Below are 17,965 nucleotides of genomic sequence, written 5' to 3' on the forward strand. Positions count from 1 at the left end.
GGCGCCCTGCAAACTCCTGCCCGATCTTCAAAAATATTCAATCATTCTGTAAAAAATTGCAAATGTCAGGCTCCAGCAGCCCAGCAAGACGCCGACCACCGATTCCCGTCTCCAGACAATTTTTAAGCGGCCCATCGATGAGGACGCCGCCCAGGTGAAGGACGACGGCCCGACCAGCAGCCATGCCGTGGCATTCGAAATGTATGCGAATATACTATATTCGGATGACAATACTCCAGGCGAGACGCGATTGGGAGCATTATTTGGTTTTCAGAGAAGTCGGTTGTGAGCTCTAGATTGTTGTTTCCGTTTTCCGTTTTTTGTTTTTTTTGTGCGAAAATGGAATTGGATGCACTCTCAAACAAAAACCTCCTGGCCATGTGCAAGGAGCACGGCCTGCCCTCCGTCGGGGTGGCCGACAGCACTCGTGCCTGCATCATCCCCGCCGAGGGTTTATTTAATTTAAGTTTTAATTAGCTTTTAAATAATTTAGTTTTAAACAATTTAAACCTATTACTCGGAATCAAAAGCCATGCCCCCGAGAATATTCGTTGCGGAGGTTCAATTACGCTCCAAGAAGTGTGGTTGCGGAGGTTCAATTACGCTCCAAGAAGTGTGGTTGCGGAGGTTCAATTACGCTCCGAGAAGTGTGGTTGCGGAGGTTCAATTACGCTCCGAGAAGTGTGGTTGCGGAGGTTCAATTACGCTCCGAGAAGTGTGGTTGCGGAGGTTCTGGGGTGCCATGGTGCGCACGGTGCTGACTCCCTGCGCACTAGGTTTAGAAGAGTAGATGTTTACAGGAAAAAAAAAAAAAATAAAGTGGCGTGGATTCGACTGTGCTCGCCTTTTTATAGCAATTGGCAGCGCCGCCATTTGGGAAAATGACTTCGAAGTAGCGCAGTCGCGCCGCCGCAGGTTTGCCTTGCAAGAGCGAGAGAGATATATCGGCTGTCGCTGCATGTGTGAGATTTTGTATGTGCTTGCTTCTGAGTACAACAAAAATACGTCAGCCGACAGCGCAGCCGCAGCTGGTGTCTCTCTGTCTCTCTCTCTCTGCTTTTGCAAGATAGCAGAAAAGGGTGGGTTTTGTGTTATATATTTATTGTATACTTACAGTGTCGCTCAACTGAATAGGTTCAACAATTTTCCAAAGTCAAACCGCTATATCTTTTTAACCAACTTACCGATTTATATGAAACAATTGTTTGTGCATAGATTGATTCATTGTTAATAAAGCAAGAAAGTTTGTGGTTTCCAGGACACGTTTTTAAAGCTATTTATTTATTTCTTTTAAAAACATTACAAACGAGGGGGAACGTTGTGAGTTGTGAGATAATATTAAGCGACGCGACAAAGAGTGCGTGCAAGAGAGACAGAAAATCAGTCTGAGCGTGACGTCGGGCGTTGCGTAGCCACTGCAAATTGATATGTTCCTTTTGGCTATAAAAATGAACTAATGAACTAATCCAGATTCAGCAACCGGATAGATATGGTCATTCTCTATGATTCTGCGTTTTTAGTTTTCTCGAATCAGCACTATTGTGGATGCAACAGATTTTCGTTCTTTGTGTGGGCGGAAGGGGGTGGGGCGAAATTCTGAGATATACATACAGTATGTCAAGAAACTCTTTACACACTGAAAATAAATTAAATTTTTTTATGTTTTATAGTGAGATCTAACAGGAGTACGGATACCAAATTTGGTTACTCTAGCGTTAATGGTCTCTGAGATTTGTGGATGTAAGCCGTAGTATAGGCCTTTGTATACCCTATTTTGTTAATTTTCTATGAAAGTATAAATATTGATATGAAGATAAAACGTAACTAATAAAGACCTTTTCTCAAACTGACATTTTTTAAACATATTCATGTATATGATGAGTGTTTTGTATATATATATCGACCCTGGTACCTATTCTTGGTCTCTGCAAGAAGACAATAAGCTTTAAAATATCGTTGAAATAATATTTAATAATATATTAAAATCTATTGAAAATAAATTTTTTTTTGCCTGGTATGACAAACATATTCTTAATTCTATAACATCTATTTCCCCCAGGGTATGTGTGCATGGAATGGGACTCATTGTTGTGAACCGGTTATTACGACTAATTCTTGGTTAATCTTTCTTCCGTCGAATATTCGCAGCTATATAGATATCTTATTTTTGCCCAGATAATTTTATATGATTGCTGAATCAATTTTGATCAAGATTAACTACTTTTAAGTACTCGAAAATCTTTTATTTTGACAAAAAAACGATTTCAACAAAAATTTTCAATGTCGCAGGTTGTGACGTCAATGTTGCCGGCATTTGCAGACTCTTTGTTGTCAATTTCGTGAATATTATATAAAGATACTGTTTTCCAACCAGCTTTCAAATGTAATTAGTAAAGACCTTGTCTTAGATTGCATTTTTTTGGTCTATTCATGCATTCGATTAGGTGTTTGTAAATAAATCCTGATCCCAGTACCAGTTCTTGGCCTCTGTAAGAAGACCACTAATTGCAAAATATCGTTTAAAATAGATACTGACTAGTTTCTGCATTAATTAGAGCATGGGATGAAACACATTTCCGCAGTTCTATAACATCCATTTCCCCGAGGGTATGTGTGCATGGAATTAGCAACATGTTTGTGTATGGAGTGAGTGAAATTTCATTTGTTTGCCAGAGGGAAAAATTATCTTTTACGGCTCGCACTTTGTTGTGCTTTTTATGGGAACATAAACATCACTTGCATTACGCATTTTTGTGACTCTCCTTATTTGGATCATAATTAAACATCCCCGATAGATACTTAATATTCCATCCACAAGATTTCACTACTACATCCTGGAGCTCTGAAAGGGATGGGTGCACCTCCCTTTGGCTACTGCCTCTCTTCCAAGGGCCAGTGTGATCCCCTGGAAATGGGGCACTTGATAGCCATTTCTATCCCACATTCGACACGCTACTATATTGCTGGAGTGTTTGTCTTGGGCTCATGACTGCGTCGCTCTCTGGAGTCTTCAAGGGATTTCTGCCATGCCATGACATGTGTGTGTTTTTCTAATATTGAAATGAGTTTGTTGCGTTGTTTCCTCCAATGCCCGCATCACGATGTTGCCCCCCCGCCAGCAGAAGAGCTTCGTTCGATCATTTTGCTGCAATTGTGAGGAGGCCGCCTTAACCCATTGCCATGTCGATTACTATGGCTACGGTGGCAGGAGGAGGGAGGGAGGGAGGGGACAGGCTGTCAATCCAATTTTAATGAAATGTGTTACTTCGATTCCCAGGCGCAATTAATTTGAAATGTTTCAGTCGAGTAGGCATGCCGCCCTCTCCCCCCGCTCAATCCCTTTGCCCGCATTTGGAATGCAATTCGCATGAAACATACAATATTTCCAGGGCATTCCGGAGTTTTGGTCAATGCTCTCTCTCTCTGTCTCTCTCCTGCTACTATGCAGCCCCTCCCCGGACTTTCTGTGTAGTTTGTGTCAATTGTTTGAGCCTGAATTGTTTTGGCAAATGTTTGAAGAGCAGCCACAGCCACAGACACATATGAATACCATCTACGAGCACTCGTACATCTCTCTGTGCGGTTGAGAGGGGGCTGGGAGATCCCTGGGCTCATTGCACTCGTTGCTCTCCCTCTGTATCTGCATCTCTCTCTCTCTCTCTTTGCGCTGAGCCAACTTCCGGTTATGAGCCCAGCCAACACTGAGGCTGAGCGCACCTCTCGCACTGCAATTCCTATTCCCATTCGTATTCCCGTTTACGCTTCAGTTGCTTGTTGCAATGCAGGCGCCTCACCACCCTCCACCCTCCACTCTCCACCAGGCCCCTCTCGTGCTATCCTTTGGTGCACTTATGCCTAAGTGCAGCCGCGCTCTACGTTTTTCAAAATTAGTTGGCAGCAAAAACAAGCAGAAGCCGAAGCCGAAGCCAAAGTCAGAGTCATAGGCACGCCAGCAACAAAATGGTTTACTTGTTAGAGGTCATTAACGTTGCCATTGTTAGTGGAGCGAATGGCGGAGACGGGAGTGGGGAGTGGGAAGCGGGAAGAGCGTTAAAGGCAGGGAAAAGGTCACCCACACACAAAGTGCTAACGGATGTGGCCCCGGCTGGCTCATTAAAATCAGATTTTTGACTCTATTTTCACTGCACAAACACAAAAGGCTGAGGCCCGACCCGCTTAGAGCTGCTTCATTAATACATGCACTAATCGTGGCTTGTTCTCACTTGAACGCGCCCGCTGAAAGAGATACATATATAAATATGCAATATAACAGATTTCTAAACCTTACTCATGATCGCCTCTCTGTTGTCTTTGATCCATTCCAGATAGTGCCACCTATGTGGGCAACATACTGCGCATCAAGTCGGTGAAGAAGGAAGACCGCGGCACCTACTACTGTGTGGCCGACAACGGGGTCAGCAGGGGAGATCGCCGCAACATCAACATTGAGGTGGAGTTTTCGCCAGTGATAACCGTGCCACGGCCCCGTCTCGGCCAGGCGCTGCAGTATGACATGGATCTGGAGTGCCACATCGAGGCCTACCCACCGCCGGCCATTGTCTGGACCAAGGATGACATCCAGCTGGCCAACAACCAGCACTACAGCATCTCGCACTTTGCCACCGTCGACGAGTACACCGACTCGACGCTGCGCGTGATCACCATCGAGAAGCGCCAGTACGGAGATTATGTGTGCAAGGCCACCAATCGCTTTGGCGAGGCCGAGGCTCGTGTGAATCTGTTCGAGACGATCATCCCCGTGTGCCCGCCGTCCTGTGGCCAGGCGTACTATGCCGGAGCCGAGGATGTGGCTGCCACCTCCTTTGCCCTCGTGGGCATCTTGCTGGCGCTGCTCTTCACCAGATAAGCCAATGGTCCCCCCACTGACTCTGACTACAAACGCTCCAAGTCCAAACCATCAATCAGCCCTCGAATACATAAATATATACTATACATAGATATAATATATAGCAACCTACATCATATACAAATCAATCCAACAGACGTCGCAAAATGATTCGATTCTCTTTTCCTCTGTTCCTGACTATTTTTTGTAGAGTCTGTTTTTATACCCGATACTCAAAATGAGTATTGGGGTATATTAGATTTGTGGTAAAAGTGGATGTGTGTAACGTCCAGAAGGAATCGTTTCCGACCCCATAAAGTATATATATTCTTGATCAGCATCAATAGCCGAGTCGATTGAGCCCTGTCTGTCTGTCCGTCCGTCCGTCTGTCCGTCTGTCCGTCCCCTTCAGCGCCTAGTGCTCAAAGACTATAAGAGGTAGAGCAACGTTGTTTTGGATCCAGACTTCTGTGATATGTCACTGCTACAAAAATATTTCAAAACTTCGCCCCGCCCACTTCCGCCCCCACAAAAAACGAAAATCTGTGGCATCCACATTTTTAAAGATACGATAAAACCAAAAACGCAGAATCGTAGAGGATGACTATATGTTCTAGAGTGTAAAATCTCAACCAGATCGTATAATTATTATAGCCAGAATCAAGAAAACAATTTCATTCTTTCTCGCTCTGTCTCTCTCTAACACACAGGTTTCATGGTCGGCTTTGCCAATTGCAAAATATGAGTTCAAGGATCTCAGAACCTATAAGAGCCAGAGCAACCAAATTTGGTATCCACACTCCTGTGATATCGGACCTTGACCGTTTCGTGTCCAAATTTCGCCACACCCCCTTCCGCCCCCGCAAAGGACGAAAATCTGGGGCATCCACAAATCTCAGAGACTATTAAGGCTAGAGTAACCAAATTTGGTATCCGCACTTCTGTTAGATCTCACTATAAAACGTATATCTCAGAATTTCGCCCCACCCCCTTCCGCCCCCACAAAGCACGAAAATCTGTTGCATCCACAATATTGCAGATTCGAGAAAACTAAAAACGCAGAATCATAGATAATGACCATATCTATCAGACTGCTGAATCTGGATCAGATCGGATCATTTTTATACCCAAAAGGAACAAATCAATTTGCACTGGCTACGCAGCGCCCGACGTCACGCTCAGACTGATTTTCTGTCTCTCTCGCACGCACTCTTTGTCGTGTCGTTTAATATTGGCTGCGTCTGCCGGAGGAGAGCCAAATACAGACTAAGTATCGGGTATAACTGTAGAGTTGCGGTGTCCGCAGCAACTCACAACGTTCCCCCTCGTTGTTTCTGTTTCCTTTTGCTTTTCCGTTTCCGTTTCGCCCTGTCCAATCTTCAAACGTCCAATATTATGTCTTAAGTTAAGTACGCTAAGTGAAAGGGCCCACCATAACTACGATATAGTTTTTTAGAACCGAACCCAAAAGCTGAATCAAGCCCAGCCACCACATTCGTCCGCTTTGTTTTCTGATCTGGCTCTGTATATGTTTTAAATATGTATTTTATTCTAAGCAAAAGACAATGACGACGACGACAACGACGACGAAACATCACAGCATTCCAATTACACAACAAATTCATATCCGAATGAAGGCAAGCAACATCGTTGTGTACATCATTAGCTCCTAAGCGCAACTCGAAATTCTATTGAATACCGACATATTGTATGCCCAATTTGTAATGAGGGCGCAACAAAAAATCTATTTCGACTTTGTACTAAAATATAAAAACAAAAACAAAACAAACAAAAAATGAATAAAAATATATAAAAGTAAGATTTATAATTTATTTTCCCTTCGAGGGATGTATCCATCTACAAAGTATTTTGAGCTTATGCATTCTAAGAATTGCCTGAATTATTTAGTGGCCATAACCGAGCCCTCCATGGTGGCCATGCGATAATACAGATTGAACTCCGATTCGTAGTCGGAAAAGGTGCCGTTGCTGAAGACCTTTGTGGGAGGCACGTAGCGATTCAACGGATTCTCGAGTATGAAGTGATAGATGCGCTCAGCCTTCTCCAACTGAAGTCTGGACTTCACGGCGATGCCCGTTATGCTGTCCAGCTTTTGTTCGATTTTGTCCTGCTGGCGACGTGCCTTCAGCTTCAAATCGTGCGGATCCACTGTGGAGAAGGGGTAACAACGGAGTCAGACACGGAAATGATACAAAATGTCTACTCGGAAGGGTCGAGAATGCGAGCTTACCAATTAACGGCTGCAAACTCAATTTCAAGTCAGACGTGTGTGCGGCAATTGCCGACGCCCACAAAATGCGTTTACGGACTTCCTGCAGGGCCCTGAAGGGTGTCAGCAGATGGCCCGGCACCAGTTGAACGGTGGAGGCCAGCTCCTGGGCTTCAACGATGAGCGGATTGGCCGACAGCAAACCAGCGCTACCAGAGAAGAGAAATATTAAATATTAATTGCATTCATGTTGGGGGCTACGACTCTGACCCCCACTTACCAGGATCGGGGTACGCAGCTAAACTTTACCAGCGGCATTTCGGCGAACGTGTTTAGTTCGAGAAGGTGGCAGGGCACAAGGGTGCCGGGCCCAGATGTGAGAGTAACTGCCGAGCCGGCTGCTCCCGGCACCAGAGTGGAGTTGGCAATGCTGTTGTTGCCATCGAACTCAAGCTTGGTGCTACAGAACACACTGTCGTTGGCCATGTAGAAGCTTTCCGAGCTCAGCATCGACATGTTGTTGACCTTTAGCTTGGTGCTGATCAGCTGAGATTTGGCATTCTGGCTCTGGGTGGCTGCATGCATGTCATCGAGCAAGTTCTTCATCATGTTCCTCGAGTATAGGATCTTCTCCTTTATCTGCGAGAGCTGGCCCATATCTTCCTGTATGCGATTGATGGAGGTGCTTCCTGCGCTGTACACCTGTTTCACGGAGCTTAGAATTAGGTCGTGATTTTCGAGCTGCTTGGCGCCGGCTTTCAGCTCCTGGCGCAGCTGCTCAATTTGCTCGACGAGGAAATCGTTGCGGGCTATATTGAAAGTTCGCATGGTAAACTGCACAAGAAAGTCGCTGATTAGCTCGTCCGTGCTGTCCACGTCGGTACTGGCAATCGCATTGAAGCTGTTCACCTTCTTTTGCAGCTCGTCAACAAAAGGAGTATAGTCCTGGCAGAAGCGAGCCTCCAGCTTGACCAACTCCTTATCAGCAGAAAGGTACCTGGCCGCCAGTCCGAGCATCTCCGCCTTGGTCTTCAGAAGTTTTACCTCGTAGTTGGTCAACAGGGGCTTGGCTTTTGGGGTGTTTCCCTTATTCGCCGTACTTAGTTGCATTATGTACTGCAGCTGTTTCTCCTTGATCTTCATTATTACATTGAAAAGTGGAGCATTAGGAGTTTTAGAAAAGATGATCCGCATTTCGTTCCAAAGCCGCTCCTTGGCCTGGGCCAATGCGTCTGCACTGTTGGTCTCGTCATTGCAGACACCATAAAATGTATCTAGCTCCTTGAGCGCCTGTTCCACTACCTTGGTGGCCCGCTTCTCGCTAGCGTTCTCCGAACTCAATTGAACTGGTGTGCTCGCCAAGATTTGGGCCTTGTTCCTCAGCTCCTGCTCATACGATTTTTTCATTGACTCCAGTTTCAGCTCCAGCATATTGCACTTTGACTCCAGAAGATCTCGCTTGTTCTTAGCTCTAATAGTTTGTATGTCTGCGAATAAGGTAGGAGGTTAGAAGATGCCATTTTTTCTGTGCATTGCTCACTCTTTGATTTGATGCTGGCGGAAAGTTTATCATACTCCTGTCTGGCATCCTTCAGAGTTTGTTCTGCCGTCTCCTTCGCCTTCGTCAGCTCCTTCATTTGTTGGAGCCTTTGAAGCTGCGGTGGTAGAAGGCTGCGCGAGGCTAGGGGCACCACCTTGCCCTTATGACGCTCCACCTGGGCGATGAGCAGATTTGCCCTTATCTCCTCCACCTCTTCTCGAGGTCGAATACGTCTCTGCAGTTGCGCAAAAAGCTGGTGGGAGCCCGATTTGAAGATGCTGCGATCGGATATTTGACAATCATTAATGTCCTAGCGCCTATGGCTTCGAACTTACTTTCTGAGATCTTCATCGGCTGGTATGACACTGGGCGCACAGCCAAGACTTGTGGCCCATGCTTTAAATTCCTCAATTTTATCAGAGTGTGCCATTTTTAAAAGAATTATTTTTTGTTGTTGATTTTGCGCGCGGCCATTGATCTGAACGCGTCAGTGTGCCCGCGGATTTATCGACAAGATATACGGCCTGACTCTCCGAAATATACCAAAATATACCGTCTCATTTTAAAAATATACCGTAAATATACTGACGAATTCAAGTTCTATTTTACATATTCCTCGTTTTTGATATTCTGACGAATATTACTAGCTATATAGAACATTTAGCACTGCCCACATAATTTTACCCCATTGATGAATAAATTTTCTATACAATTGGTTAGTTTTTAGTCCTTGCTTTTATTGTATTTTGACTAAAACAAGGTTTAAACAAAATAGTTCAACAAAAAATCAGTCGCAATGTTGCTGGTATTTGAAGACATGATGCGTGTATAGGCCTTTGTGCACCCTATTTCGTTAATTTTATATGTAGATCAAACGCTATTTATTAAGACCTTTTCTCAATTTGAAATGTTTTTGACTTATTCATGTGTATTATTAGTATCTTGTATATATTTATCTCGATCCTGATACCTACGGAGCCTGGGATGACAAACATTTTCTCAATTCTATAACATCCATTTCCCCCAGGGTATGTGTGCATGGAATTAGCAACATGTTTGTGTATGGAGTGAGACTCATTGTTGCAATAGCGAAACTGCGGCGAATCGGGTATTGCCTATATCAAGCTATATAGATGCCCATTTAGCTCTATCCCATAGATAAATGCATTTTCTACAAGATTGCTTCTTTTAATTACCTTTACGTATTTTATTTTGACTAAAATACGGGTTTCAAGTAAATGTTGCCTGAACATTGTGTATGGAATGGGACTCATTGTTGCTAAAGCGAACTGCGGCGAATAAAAATTTTGGTCAAGACCGAAATATACCGAAACATACCGTTTCAATTAAAAATATACCGTAAATATACTGACGAATTTTATATATTCCTCATTTTTGATCTTCCGTGGAATATTACTAGCTAGATATGTTGGCTGCAGCCGCCGATTCTGGCGGGCCGATTATGGCTTTCTCGTAGCTGCTTTATATACAAAATTCAGCTTGTAATGTGGCCGTTGGTGTGCGCTGCGGGCACCCTGGGTACCAGTGCTGCCAGATTTTGAGAGTCACCATAAGCTAGATTGAAGAGAAAAAAGCTAGAATAGGCTAAACAAAAAAAAAGCTTAAACATAATCTAACAATAAAAACACATCAAAATAATGTACATATAATTCAATTTTATATATATATATATATTTTTTTTTTAATTTTTAGTGAAAGTATTGACATGATTTTATGTACTTGATTATGCCATGGCCGAGTGCTCAGCAATGTACAGCCTTTTGCTCCTCTGTTTTTGAGGACTTTCTAACAAGAGGTATTCTGTTAGTTTGTGTCATGCTAGCATTGGACGCATATGTTTTATAGCGAAAGCATACTGCCGTAATTCCCACGACTTGGCCCCAATTGTTGACTTACAAAAGCAGCAGTACGCTTATGTGGATTCAGTTAGCACATTTCGTATTTTTTGTATGTAAATGGGCAAGCAGGTGCAATACTGTAGTGTGACTGAAACTTATCAACGAATAATTACCTTAACAGGGTGACCGTTTACGGTATTTTTAATACTTTTCGGTATTTTTGGAGGTCAAAATTGAGGTCAGTATATCGGCATATAATGGTATATTTTGTCAATTTCATCAATCTATTAAATTTCATTTTCAACGTTATATAGAAATCCAATAAAAGTAAGTATTTAAAATAGGCCAGTCAAGTAGAAAATTGATTTATTAATCTTATAAAATGATGTGCGCATGGCTAAATGTTCTATCTAGCTAATAATATTTCACGGAATATCAAAAACGAGGAATATGTAAAAGAGAACTTGAATTCGTCATTATATTTACGGTATATTTTTTAAAGGAGACGGTATGTTTCGGTATATTTCTGAGGGTCGGTCACACTGTACTGCTCTGCTCAATTTGTCCTCAATAAAATTCCAAAATTTCACTGTTTCTGTTTAAAAAAAAGGCGCATATTTGCTTAGACTTACAATTCACAATACACACAAAGTGCTAGTATCGTTGTAAAAAATGTCAACACCCGCACGCAGACGTCTTATGAGAGATTTTAAAAGGTAAGAAAACGCCACGAAAAAATTAAAAGAAAAAAACGCAAAGTACACACACTTTGAGAGACCTCGTCGTCGTATCCGTCGCTCGTTCCCCAACCCAAATCGTGCTCTGCTCCCTCTGCCCCAATACATGTGAACGCAGAGCAGACCATTATGTCTGTATGTCGTGGAAAAGTTTGCGCAGCCAAAATATACACCCATACATATTAATGCATACATATGCATGTCTTTGACACTTGACTTTGATGTGGTGTGGTACTGCAGAAGAAGAAGAGCGCGAAAAACAAATCCAAAAGGAAAATAAAGATAGAATATGTGAAAATTGTAACAACGAAAATTCGTCTTCCGTTTTCGCCAATTGCGTCGCAGACAAAAATCATTAACAATAGCAACCATGAATGTGTGCCCCAGAGAGAGAGAGAGAGGAGACGAGAGGAAGAGCAGATCCGAAAATGTTGGGAATTGAGTCAGAGGAGAGAGCAGAAAGCAGCAGTAACAGCAGCTGCCCCAAAAGTCATTCGCATCCTGGTTGCTGCTCTCCCGCTCCCGCCACCACTCTCGCGTAACCTTGTTGACTTACGCGACAGAGATAGCAAGAATTGAGTGTGTTCCCAAATGGAATTTCATGTGATTTCGTCAGTGTATTCTCTTTTTGTCAATTAGATTTCACCCCAGAGATTGCACTTCGCACCGTCATGGCCCTGGCATAATGTCAAGGCTGCACCCGAACGAGAAGTGGGTGGCACGTGACCCTCTATTAACTGGTTTATCTCTTGGTACTCGTCCATCCATCCCTAGTCTAGTCCCTACTCCCTAGTAGTTCTTGTTTAATCGATGATTTCATTCGTTGGCCAGAGCAGCATTTCATTTCGCATTTAGGTATTGATTTAAGCCGATTGAAGGGCGCGGTTGGGTGGTAGGTCTTTTTTGTTGTGCGGTTTCGGCTCAGTTCAGGCCACCCGCTTGTTGCAGACCGCGCCAGCATTGACCTACATTCCTTACAGATCCCCGAACAGATAACGTGCCAATTGGCAGTTACCATATCGCGAATGGGATTCCTCTTTGGCTGGAGTTTTAGTCTGTTTATTGTGTACCTAATGTAAAGGAAAGGAAGGCACCTTAAATAATCATTTCGTGGTTACAAAATAACTTTCGCTGGACTTCAACAGAATCCTTCTTTATATTGATTACATCATACACTGCTTCAAATTACCGTGTCTCAAACAAAAGAAAAACCAACGACATATCTAGTGCTTAAGGCACTTAAAATGGTACCGAGCTTTCGTGTTTATTTCTATTTATATATATTTACACATATTTACGCGCCATAAAAAGCCTTCTCTTAGTCACAAAGAAAGATGTTTAATAAACAGTTTATGACTAAGTCAGATATGAGCTTTTGTGTGGACTAGTAAACAGTTTCAAAGTTCAATAAATATCATATAGATACCCAAGCAGATTTCATAATGCATTGATATTTCTAACATGTTACCACATTTCGAATCTCTTCACCAGACTTCAGGAAGACCCACCAACGGGTGTTTCGGGTGCGCCAACAGATAATAATATTATGATATGGAACGCTGTGATTTTTGGTCCACACGATACACCATTCGAGGACGGAACCTTTAAGTTAACCATAGAATTTACGGAAGAATATCCAAATAAACCGCCAACAGTTCGATTCGTGTCGAAAGTATTTCACCCAAATGTGTATGCAGATGGTGGCATATGTCTTGATATATTGCAGAACCGCTGGAGTCCCACATACGACGTGTCGGCCATACTAACATCCATACAGGTGAGGTTCTTAATCTCAATCGTGGTATACCGACATTATTTGTACTAATTGTTTTCGGTGTGTTCTCTTAGTCACTGCTGAGCGATCCCAATCCCAACTCACCGGCAAACTCCACCGCCGCACAGCTGTATAAAGAGAATCGACGCGAGTATGAGAAGCGTGTGAAAGCCTGCGTGGAGCAGAGTTTCATCGATTAGCCATGCGCCCACACTAGGAACAGCAACAGCAGAAAAATCAGAAGCGACAGCCAGGGCAGAGGCAGTACCAGCAGCAGCAGGAGGGGCACTAGCTTCAGATTGAGAAATCAGCAAACTACAGTAACAAAAATATACAATAAAATACACACATTTAAATTAAATAACAGCATGAATACTTATAACAATTTTAGTGCTATGAAATTGTAACAGTGTCACAGCAACAAATTCATTTACTATCCCCCACACAAACACTCACGAAAGTTCGATCCTAGTTAGATTTGTTTGGCCCGTTTCATCGTATCATCCAAGAACCCGATACACTCCCAGAAATGCGAAATACTTTCCCCAGCTGGCAGCAGCAGCAGCGTCAAAGGCCGCTGCAGCTGATAATCTCTTTCGTAAGCTAACAGCGATTCAAATGTTATAATAGTAGCATAGATAGCAGCGGCGAAAAATGATTAATAATTATAATAAAACACATTATAAAAACTATGTCAAATAATTGCAAAAACAAAATAGTTTCATTTTAGATGTGTGCAAAGCAACTCTACTAAGAACAAATTACTAAACGCATACTAAAACTAAATCCGAAGCTAAACCAAAAACTAAAAAGCGTAAAGCAACAATAATAAAACATGATACATATGTATATCTGTAGTAGTTCGTGTCGTAGCAAGCAACAGCACAGCAAAAGTTGAAAGTTAATTGATTGGCGGCAACTTTTCAGCTGCTCAAGAACCCGAAATTGAAATTGTAATTGAATTTTGAAAGTGGAATGCCAATGTTAACTCTCCAACCATGCCCACTTCCACGTGCACACACACACACCAACACCTACAGACTCGAACAACACCTGCTACCTAGATTGAATAATAAGTTTATTGGCTATAAAATGTGAAATTTACTAGAAATTTAAATTAAATGTTAGTTACTAGCAATTCGAAAAATGAAAATGAACATGGGAAGTGTGAAAAAATCCTGATCCTGGAAATGATTGGAATGAGCTGAGAAAGTAATGCTTGAAAGACCAATTCAAAATGTATTTTGTATATTCTTTTGTTGCTAACCCGGCACAGCACCACTTTCCTAGCCTAACTATAAGATCTTGGTCCTCCTTGGCCCGACCTGAACTCCTGAACTGGTTTGATATCGCACACGCAGAGACACACAGCACTCTCCCCTCCCCCAAAAATTACCCCAAATGCAATGGAGAAGATTGTATGATCGTGTGATCGCTCCCTTTAGTGTATAGTTGGATGGAAACACCTCATAAACTGCCATTTGCCACGCTATATAATCTCTAGGTTCAACTGTGTCTTGGCTGCGGCAATTCATTTAGTTTAGTCTTAAGCGTTTACAATCGAGTTTTGATCTGGTTTTGTATGTTGAATGAAAATTGCTGTTCCTTTTGCTATGAAACCAACCTCCCTCCACTTTTTGGCACTTTGTGTTGGACGCGAAACGAAACGAGATATGAAATATGATGTGGGATGAGATGAGATTAGAGAGATCCTGAATTGAATTGGAATATAAACGGAATAGAAGGCGACGAGAAGAAGCACTCGTTGACGGTGATGATGCTCTGAGCATCATGTTAATCTTATATATGTATGAATAATCTACCACATAGCAACCCATTCTTTTATTATTTAAAACTTATTATGAAACACTTAATAATGCGGAAACGGTAGAGCGGAGTAACGAATGAGTATATGGAAGAAACAGAATCCCAAATAAATCAAATCAAATCATAGAAAAATATAAATACCAACAAACAATGACAACAATGATTGATGCAACCATTCAAATTATGTGGAATTTCAAAATACCTTATTGTAATTAATATTATTATTATTATTATTAATAAAGTATAAGATTTCAAATATCAATAAATGAGAATACGACAAAAGTATCCCCCCCCACCGTCTAAAATTTCAATATGGAACTTCCCTTAATTTTGTTAAAATTGTTTTTATTAATTTGTTAAAGTCTATTAAAGTTAATGACTTAAGCTTACGATTAAACAATTGCATTATTTATACGTATATGAAAGTAGAATTTCATTAGATTTTTTTAATTTTTGCCAACAGTTTTTAACTTTCTCTATACTTTTTTTATTGCATATCGAATAAACATTTGACACAAGCGAATAAAAACTTTGAATACTAAAATACATAAAACCTTCCACTTAAATCAAAGTACAGATATAAAAAATACAGGATAAAATGATGTACTAGATACCGAAACAAAGACAAGACGAAACGATAGAAGACGACGTTATTTACAGGATTACTTAAGATACAAATAGAATACACACCGAATGTGTAGAATGTGTAGGGAGTGGTAGTAGAGTAGAATACAATATATAAAACGGGAATATTTGTTGTGGTGTATACGTTGTATAAAAAATAGAATACTAGAGGGCATTTCTATGCGTATGTGGTTGCTTGAGTGACTCCTCCATGGAATTGCACAGGGATTATACATATGTTGGGGGAGGACTTCGTCAAAGTACGTCCATGCTAGGTAGAGGTGTCCACATCCTAATTGCCGAGCACTGCATGGCTGTGTATGTTCTTAAAGTCTTGGGTCTGTGTGGTGCTCCGCAAAACCTCCAGCCATCTATGAAGATAAGGAAACCAAAGTTAGCTGGTTCTTTAGCTCATATCTGATAAATGTAGCTCCACTCACCTGTTATAGGTATGCGCACTCTCCGCTCTGAAGAAGTACACATGATTCTTGAAGGAGAGCTTGAACACAAACTCCTTCTGCACGGCATCCTGGTGGCCGGGCGGTCCCACTGTGTATCCCAGCAGCGGGAGACTGGCGAGGGCAAACTCATCCTGGTAACTCTTATAGAAGTACAGGCAGAATGAAGTGAAGACCACCCAGAGCTTCTGCCAGCCGGAGCTGTTCTTGAATTTACGCAGCAGATAGCCGGACAGCTGGTGCTCGGCCGCGATTAGATGATCGCCCAGTCCGACGGTTGCGCCACGATGCCAGCAGACGTGTAGAGCGGTATTGCTTCGGGATGGCTGCGTCTTGCTCTGCTGCTGCTGCTGGAGCTGCAGCTGCTGAGGGGTCAGGGGTCCGCCTCCGTTGATGCTGCTGTTCAGACTGCTGTTGTTGCCGTTCGTCAAACCGAACAGATCGAGACCTTCTTCGGACGAGCCTAGGGATAGCAAGAGACACAGAGATAGAGAGAGAGTTGAATTAGTTATGGTTCTGTATAGAGTGGAGACCGGGGATCTGGGTGCTTGCTTACAAGGCCTTGCAGCGTGCTTTTCTTGCCAGCCATAAACAGAGAAAAATATTAGAAAGTTTAACAAATAAAAGAAGACTAAAGAAAGAGTTATCTTAATGCACCCCACTGAATCCCCTCTAGATATACTCACTGCAGTTCTTGAGCGTCGTCAACTGGAGCTGCATGTTGGGCGGACCATTCTTGACGTCCGCCGCCGCCTTGGAGAGCTCGGCCAGCCAGAGGGTCTTCTCGGCGGTGGTGCCCGCACTCACCGTGATGGCGCACTGGCCCCCGAAGATGGAGAACGTGTTGTGCTCGGCATTCTCTGTAAGCAGGGAACGCACCGGAACGTGGCCGAGTATGCGAAAGCTTTGATCCAGCGGCGACTTTGAGCCGTACAGCAGGATGTCCGAGAACAGGAAGAACATGCGCTGCTGCAGGCCGCGCTTGGAGTGCTTCAGCAGGCAGCCCTGTCGAATGAGGCGCCGATGGGGCTGCACCAGCTGCTCGAAGCTGATGTCACGCTGCAGCTCGCACAGCTCAACGAAATTAGCCGAATCGGGAAGCTGGGCACGGATTTCCTTGGTGCTGCGAATGAGCAGATGGTAGACGGCCTGGCAGTCGGCATAGTCGATGTGCTCCTCGGCGTAGTAGTCGCAAAGCCGCTCCAGGAGGAGCTGGTAGTGCAGCAGGCGGTTTAGGGGCTTCAGCAGCAACTCCCCGATAGGCAGATAGCAGACCTTCTGTTGCTCAAAGTCCTTGTACACCTGCTGGAAGCGATTGTCCGTCTCGTACATGTCGTTCAGGCAGTGCAGTATGTCCAGATGGGTCTGCACGTACTCGTCATAGATGGGCAGCGCCGCCATGTGCTTCATCATCACGTCTCCGATGCGGTGGGAGTCGTGGGTGCCGCGGCCCTCCCACAGCACCATGCGGTGCTCGATGTCCCGCAAAAAGAGATTGTGGTGCTGCGCCAGCGAGTCGAGCAGCTCGAACAGCGGCTGCAGCTGCTCCACATCTTCAATGCTCAGTACCTGACGGAACGAGTTGTTCAGCACATCCAGGTCTTTCTTGTACGTCCGCTCTGTCATCAGCAGCTCCTTGGCCAGAAAGTAGCTCGGCTCAGTAGGCCACTTCCTCTTCTTGACCTCCGCCTCGATGTCATGCTGCGTGCTCATCGGATGGCCATTCCCGTTATGGCCGTTCTGGTGGGGTGCCGTTGCCGTGGCCACTCCGGTGGCCAGTTCCTGCCTCTTGGCATGCTGGATCTCTGCCTGGATCACATCGTAGGTGCCAGCCTCTGAGCGCGAGAGCGAAGAGGACTTATCCGATCCCAATGTGAGGTCGTAGCGCGTCGGAGGAGTGGTGATCTCCCCACGTCTATCCAGCGACATGTTGCCATTGATTCCGTGATAGACATCTGAAAATCAATTAAAAGGGGAACATAAAAATAATGAAATCATAAACCTAATGAATCAAATGAAGCTTAAAGCAAACTGTTAAAAATTAAATTAATATCTTAACTTGAAATATTT

At 43.5% G+C, this 17,965-nt stretch overlaps 4 protein-coding genes across 5 annotated transcripts in view; 2 read left to right on the plus strand and 2 right to left on the minus strand.

Moving 5' to 3' along the window:
* The first annotated feature begins 339 nt into the window (after positions 1-339).
* On the plus strand, positions 340-5,060 carry LOC108153884 (lachesin). Its single transcript, XM_033388372.1, has 2 exons — positions 340-451; positions 4,326-5,060. The coding sequence occupies exons 1-2, from the start codon at positions 340-342 to the stop codon at positions 4,865-4,867; spliced, it is 654 nt and encodes a 217-aa protein (XP_033244263.1). The 3' UTR covers positions 4,868-5,060.
* Positions 5,061-6,656: 1,596 nt separating this feature from the next.
* LOC108153883 (augmin complex subunit dgt5) lies at positions 6,657-9,121 on the minus strand. The gene is made up of 5 exons (XM_033389097.1): positions 8,952-9,121; positions 8,617-8,894; positions 7,357-8,563; positions 7,098-7,285; positions 6,657-7,015 (listed from the first exon to the last, which is right to left on the minus strand). Exons 1-5 carry the CDS (start codon positions 9,044-9,046, stop codon positions 6,747-6,749), a joined length of 2,037 nt encoding a protein of 678 aa, XP_033244988.1. The 5' UTR covers positions 9,047-9,121; the 3' UTR covers positions 6,657-6,746.
* A 1,878-nt stretch (positions 9,122-10,999) lies between these two features.
* LOC108154711 (ubiquitin-conjugating enzyme E2-17 kDa) lies at positions 11,000-13,835 on the plus strand. Its single transcript, XM_017285064.2, has 3 exons — positions 11,000-11,191; positions 12,704-12,989; positions 13,061-13,835. Exons 1-3 carry the CDS (start codon positions 11,148-11,150, stop codon positions 13,184-13,186), a joined length of 456 nt encoding a protein of 151 aa, XP_017140553.1. The 5' UTR covers positions 11,000-11,147; the 3' UTR covers positions 13,187-13,835.
* A 1,441-nt stretch (positions 13,836-15,276) lies between these two features.
* The window catches only part of LOC108154710 (FERM, ARHGEF and pleckstrin domain-containing protein 2), a 38,156-nt gene continuing 35,467 nt past the window's right edge, over positions 15,277-17,965 (minus strand). The window contains exons 11-13 of one of the 2 annotated variants that reach the window (XM_017285061.2): positions 16,582-17,850; positions 15,878-16,358; positions 15,277-15,808 (exon numbers count right to left, since the gene is read on the minus strand). In XM_017285061.2, the coding sequence (XP_017140550.1) occupies positions 15,730-15,808; positions 15,878-16,358; positions 16,582-17,850 (1,829 nt within the window). In that variant the 3' untranslated portion in view covers positions 15,277-15,729. Of the gene's footprint in view, positions 15,809-15,877; positions 16,359-16,581; positions 17,851-17,965 lie in introns of those variants that run through there. The other variant, XM_017285062.2, reaches the window with a different exon arrangement.

The sequence above is a fragment of the Drosophila miranda genome, chromosome 2 (assembly GCF_003369915.1).
Source record: "Drosophila miranda strain MSH22 chromosome 2, D.miranda_PacBio2.1, whole genome shotgun sequence".
NCBI lineage: Eukaryota > Metazoa > Arthropoda > Insecta > Diptera > Drosophilidae > Drosophila > Drosophila miranda.